Here is a 5,584-nt window from a genome sequence, read left to right on the forward strand (position 1 = left end):
AGTGTTGGTACCAGTGTTGGAGTTACAGTGTTGGTGTGACAGTGTTGGTACCAGTGTTGGAGTTACAGTGTTGGTGTGACAGTGTTGGTACCAGTGTTGAGGTGAGAGTGTTTGTACCAGTGTTGGTGTGACAGTGTTGGTACCAGTGTTGGTGTGACAGTGTTGGTGTGACAGTGTTGGTACCAGTGTTGAGGTGAGAGTGTTTGTACCAGTGTTGGTGTGACAGTGTTGGTACCAGTGTTGGTGTGACAGTGTTGGGGTGACAGTGTTGGGGTGACAATGTTGAGGTGACAGTGTCAGTGTTGGGGTGACAGTGTTGGAGTGACACTCTGTGTGATAGTGTTGGGGTGACAGTGTTGGAGTGACAGTGTCAGTGTTGGGGTGTCAGTGTTGGGGTGACATTGTCATTGTTCGGGTATCAGTGTTGGAGTGACAGTGTTGGGGTGACAGTGTTGGTGTGACGGTGTTGGAGTGACACTCTGTGTGATAGTGTTGGGGTGACAGTGTTGGAGTGACAGCGTTGGGTGACAATGCTGGGGTGACAGTGTTGGTGTGACAGTGTTGGGGTGACACTCTGTGTGACAGTGTTGGGGTGAAAGTGTTGGGGTGACACTCTTTGTGTGACAGTGTTGGTGTGACAGTGTTGTGGTGACACTCTGTGTGACAGTGTTGTTTTGACACTCCTTCTACCTGCTGAGCCTACTTTAAGCATGTCTGTCTGTTCTTCCTCTTTCTCTCTTCTTCCTCTTTAATGCTTTATGCCTGGAAGGTTCCAGGTCTTTCCGTGAGATGTTCTGTGTTCTACAGAACGCTTGTATAAGGAACTGTTCCTCTGAAGGTATTTTTGCTTTTACATATGTTGCTGTTGTACCGTAACTTCTGTTCTTTTATTTTGAATTAGTTCTGATTTACTTCCTGTTTCCTGCAGTCCATCCTGAGTCTTGTGACACTTCTTGCTCTCATCTTGTTTCTGGTGGTGGCTGAGTAAAACACCAACTTCATCAGTTTGACTGAACATGTGTGTTTGATGTGCATTATGTGTGCATACATTAATCTGCATGTGTCACAGTGACTGTCTGAATATGGCTAAGTGCCAAAGTAAACTGAAGTCTTGCTTTAACAGTATCATCAAGCCTTTTTCTTCTCCCTGACAGCTTTGTCTGATGACCTGCTGTTAACAGCAGCTGTGTACACATTCTTTATTAAGCATGTCTGCATCTGCTCATTTCATTCATGAAACTAATGAAACTGATGAGAAACAGGTATGGAACACAAAACATACAGTTCAGCTTGTTGGAGTTAACATTTAGTATCTGTTACCTCTGATCTGTAGAGCAATACACTTAGATAAGTGCACATTTTAACATGTGAATTGCTGTAAAAAGGAGATGATGCTCTTGGTCTTTGTAGTCCCAGCTGACAGACAGAAGGATCATGATGTGATTTCATTCTGTAAACCTACTTCCTGTGTGGATTCGAGTAAAAACAGTGGTGTCAGTCACCAAAAGGCAAAGGCTGGGTGAGAATGATTTTACTTGTGTGTTTCCACTGGATGAATGAAACTTTCAGAAAGTAATCACTAAGCGTACAACTGATTCCATTTTACAGTCAGCTTGTTCAGCTTGTTCAAACTAATCAGCTATGCCCAACAGTAAAATACCTACAACCTTGATGCAACCTTAGATCTTAGATTAAACTCTGGTCTGATTTGCATTCCTTCAAGGAATGTTAGGTCTTTACATGGTAAACATTTGGATGTGGTTTCTAGGTCCACATGTGCAAAACTACTTTCCATAATGGTTCCTCCTGTTCCTTCTCTTCCCTTTTGGAGATTCTTATTTGTTCCAATCTGTGTAGTGGCTCTGGTGCCCATTGACGTCCCTGCTGTATATCCTGGTGAGGTGGATCAGTGAGTCGATGTCTCACTAAATGACTACAGTGTGCTGTGCTCCTGCAGTGTCTGTTAACAGAGATACACAACAACATGTGAGTGAGGTGTGGAGCTGGAGGAAAGCTCCTCTGAGTAGATGTGACAAAGATGGATGGAGACGAGTGTGGCCAAGAACAAACTGTGTGCTTTGGGTGAATGGTGAGGCTGAGGTCATGCTTTTATTGGACAGAGAGTCTAGAGTCTGCTTCACACACACACACACACACACACACACACACACACACACACACACACNCACACACACACACACACACACACACACACACACACACACACACACACACACACACACACCATGATGACACTGTGATGCTGTGTTTCTAAACGATAGTCTAATTGATTGATTAATTGATTGATTGATCGGTGGTACATGGAGTGGGGGTTCTGTTTGTGTGTGTTGGAGCTGAACTCTCAGTAGGTACTGATTAAAAAGAAAAAAATAAGTAGGTCCTCTGGATGGGTTCTTCTTTAGTGAAACGTTTCATCTCTCCTCCAAGAGACTTCTTCAGTCTCAGTCAGTCTTCAGTCAGTTTCAGGTGAACTCAGCCTTATAAGCACTGCCTCCACCTGGACAAACAGGYTAGTCAYATGCAAAAGAGGGCCATCGACTAACAATAGGCTTGATTAGTTCTATTGTTCATAGAGGGTCATGTGCCCCATCATCTGACCCGTGTCGTGTTATGTATATGTAGTGAATGCAAGCGGGGGTTAATGGGGCCCCAATGGTACCAACACAAAGAGGGAAAAAGGGACAAAAACAAGTGGACTTTGAACCCCCGCTTGCATTCACTACATACACAGCACAACACGGGTCAGATGATGGGGCACATATGACCCGTTACGAACAATAGAACTAATCAAGCCTATTGTTAGGCGATTGCCCTCTTTTGCATGTGACTAACCTGTTTGTCCATATGGAGGCAGTGCTTATAAGGCTGAGTTCACCTGAAACTCATCAAACTGAAGAAGTCTCTTGGAGGAGAGACAAAATGTTTCACTAAAGAAGAACCATCCAGAGGACCTACTGATTTTTTCCTTTTGATTTTTTCTACCTGGATTACTGAAATGCATCAGGACATAGGTACTGATTAGTGTTTACTCCTCATTCAACCTCTCTGATCTGGAGCTGCTCAGTCAGGTGAATGAAGTTTAGCAGGTTGGCACCAAACCAGGCAATACAAGATTCTATATTTGACGTACATTTATACCATGTGGTCTCGTTAAAAAAAAAAAAACAATACATCCCTACTTTTGCTTTCCACCATTTCAGTTATTTTAGTAACTTGTAGAGTGTTGCTCTGTGATTTTAACAGGTGGGAACAGTGACAGTGTATTTGACGTTGAAAAGGCTGTGGGTACCATCATCATTGCCAAACCTTTGGATGCTGAACAACGCTCCTTCTACAACCTGACAGTTTTGGCCACAGACGGCACTAACACTGCATACACACAGGTACCTGCCTTATCAAAAACACTCTGCTGGGTTTTGACATGTTGTGCTTCTTTCAACACTGTTTTCTGAGTTTATGTGAAATATCAGTATCGTCCTTATTTAAAGTGGAAATCTCTGCAGGTGATTTTAGGAAGCCTAGTGAGAGATTAAGCATCTTCCTCTTTTCTTTTAACCAAATACTACTCAATGAATTTAAATGATGGTGTTACTGTGTGGCATACTGTATCCTACATGATCTATTGCAACTGGTCTTTTCATTGTAAAGAGTTAACTCTTCTGCAGGTCGCCCATAAATAACTGGTTCTGACTCATCGGTTACAAGTGAGCCACATTGTTAAAACAAGGCTCCTCAGACACGTTTACAGCTCTTAGTTTTCTTGAAAGATTTACCACAAGGAGAGCCAGGAGTATTTGTACTTTAGGAGAGGAAACAGAGGAAGAGGAGCAATCTGCTGCACTGCTGCCTTTACAGAAAGAGGACAGTTATAATTCAGCCTCTGTTCCAGTGAGGAGAGAACAACTGTTACCAGGGCCAGTTCTAGGCAAGGTTTCAGCTGGTGCCCCATGTACAGTTTTACCTAAATTCTCAAACCACATTAGTTTTGTCTTTGATAATATTTTTATCTTTAGAAACCAGGTTGTTCAATTAAAATATTTAACAATATAATACATTTAAAGCAAAATACCAGAAGTCTATCTCATACCTGCCATTATCTGATGACATCATGAGGAACACCTGCTCATGTTACCCAGCAGATGTGGACTGAAGCAGTTCTAGGGGGATCCTGGGGTTTACTCCTCCAGAAAATTTTGAGTAGACTCTGCATTTTCCAGCCATTTGAAGAGCATGTTACTAAATTCTTGGGATTTATAAAACAAGATAAAAATCCATATTTTTAAATGGCAGAACACTGAAAACCTTAACTTTATCTGAGATTAGAACTAAAACTTCCATTTGGCTTATTTTATTTTCCATTTCCACACTGAGCAACAGTAGTTACCGGTAGTTCTGACTGCATCATGCGACAAACAGCAGTAGCTTTTAGCCAGGGACCCTCATGTAAACCCACAAACAATACCACAAAATACATAAAGAAACAGCAACTTTTAGAATGTTTTATTCACTATTCAATATTTATTAAATTTGTTTAGCATAATAATTTTATTGACTAACATGTTGGCTGTTGACTAACTGTTGATGGTAAGAACAGAATAACATTCTTTTAAATAACATTACTATAAATTATACTGTATTTTTTAAATAATGGATGAAAACAGATTTGAGTGTCTATGATAATGATTTAAAACTTTAATACATTGATTTTCATCATTTTTGCATTTTTTTCTTATTATTATCTCCATTTTATGAGTGTACACAAAGGGGTGCCACAGGGTTCAATCTTGGGTCCCCTCCTGTTCATTACGTACATTAATGAATTAGGACAAAATATGTCAGATGCAAATAAAGGAAATAAATAAAAATAAATTAATACATAGATTTTCATCATTTTTGCATTTTTTTCTTCTTTTTCCCCAAACCAAGGCATTATGAGTCATTCTGTGTCATGCCTCTGGCTGGCAGTGTCTCGTAAGAATGCCTCATGTTATCACTGGAATATATTCTGGTGAACTCTGAGACTAATTTGTGCTTTAGACTTTAGCTTCTGCTAAGTTTCCATGGGCAATGTGTTATTGAACTTGTGGACTTAAATAATTTTACCAGCGCTTTAGAGTTTGCGCAGCTGTCTTTTGAATTACCCACCTCTGTTGGTTGATGTGAGTAGGAACACAGCACGTGGCTGTGTGACAGGTTTAACACGTGCTGGAAATCTGAAGTAAACATAATACAGGTCCTTCTCAAAAAATTAGCATATTGTGATGAAGTTCATTGTTTTCTGTAATGTACTGATAAACATTAAACTTTCATATATTTTAGATTCATTGCACACCAACTGAAGTAGTTCAAGCCTTTTATTGTTTTAATATTGATGATTTTGGCAAAAAAGTAAAGAAAAAACAAAAATCCCTATCTCAAAAAATTAGCATATCATGAAAAGATTCTCTAAACAACTTATTAACCAAATCATCTGAATCAACAAATTAACTCTAAACACCTGCAAAATGTTCCTGAGGCTTTTAAAAACTCCCAGCCTGGTTCATTACTCAAAACCACAATCATG

General features: G+C 40.2%; 1 protein-coding gene across 7 annotated transcripts in view; it reads left to right on the forward strand.

The window, feature by feature from the left end:
- fat3a (FAT atypical cadherin 3a) overlaps positions 1–5,584 on the forward strand; it is an 87,207-nt gene that overhangs the window by 13,661 nt on the left and 67,962 nt on the right. For 4 of the 7 annotated variants that reach the window (XM_014029365.1, XM_014029368.1, XM_014029371.1 and 1 more), the window contains exons 7-8: positions 770–838; positions 3,265–3,404. In XM_014029365.1, coding sequence (XP_013884819.1) covers positions 770–838; positions 3,265–3,404 — 209 coding nt within the window. The remainder of the gene's footprint in view (positions 1–769; positions 839–3,264; positions 3,405–5,584) is intronic. The other 3 variants (XM_014029369.1, XM_014029370.1, XM_014029372.1) reach the window with 1 other exon arrangement.

The sequence above is a fragment of the Austrofundulus limnaeus genome, unplaced genomic scaffold (assembly GCF_001266775.1).
Source record: "Austrofundulus limnaeus strain Quisiro unplaced genomic scaffold, Austrofundulus_limnaeus-1.0 Scaffold890, whole genome shotgun sequence".
NCBI classification, from domain to species: domain Eukaryota; kingdom Metazoa; phylum Chordata; class Actinopteri; order Cyprinodontiformes; family Rivulidae; genus Austrofundulus; species Austrofundulus limnaeus.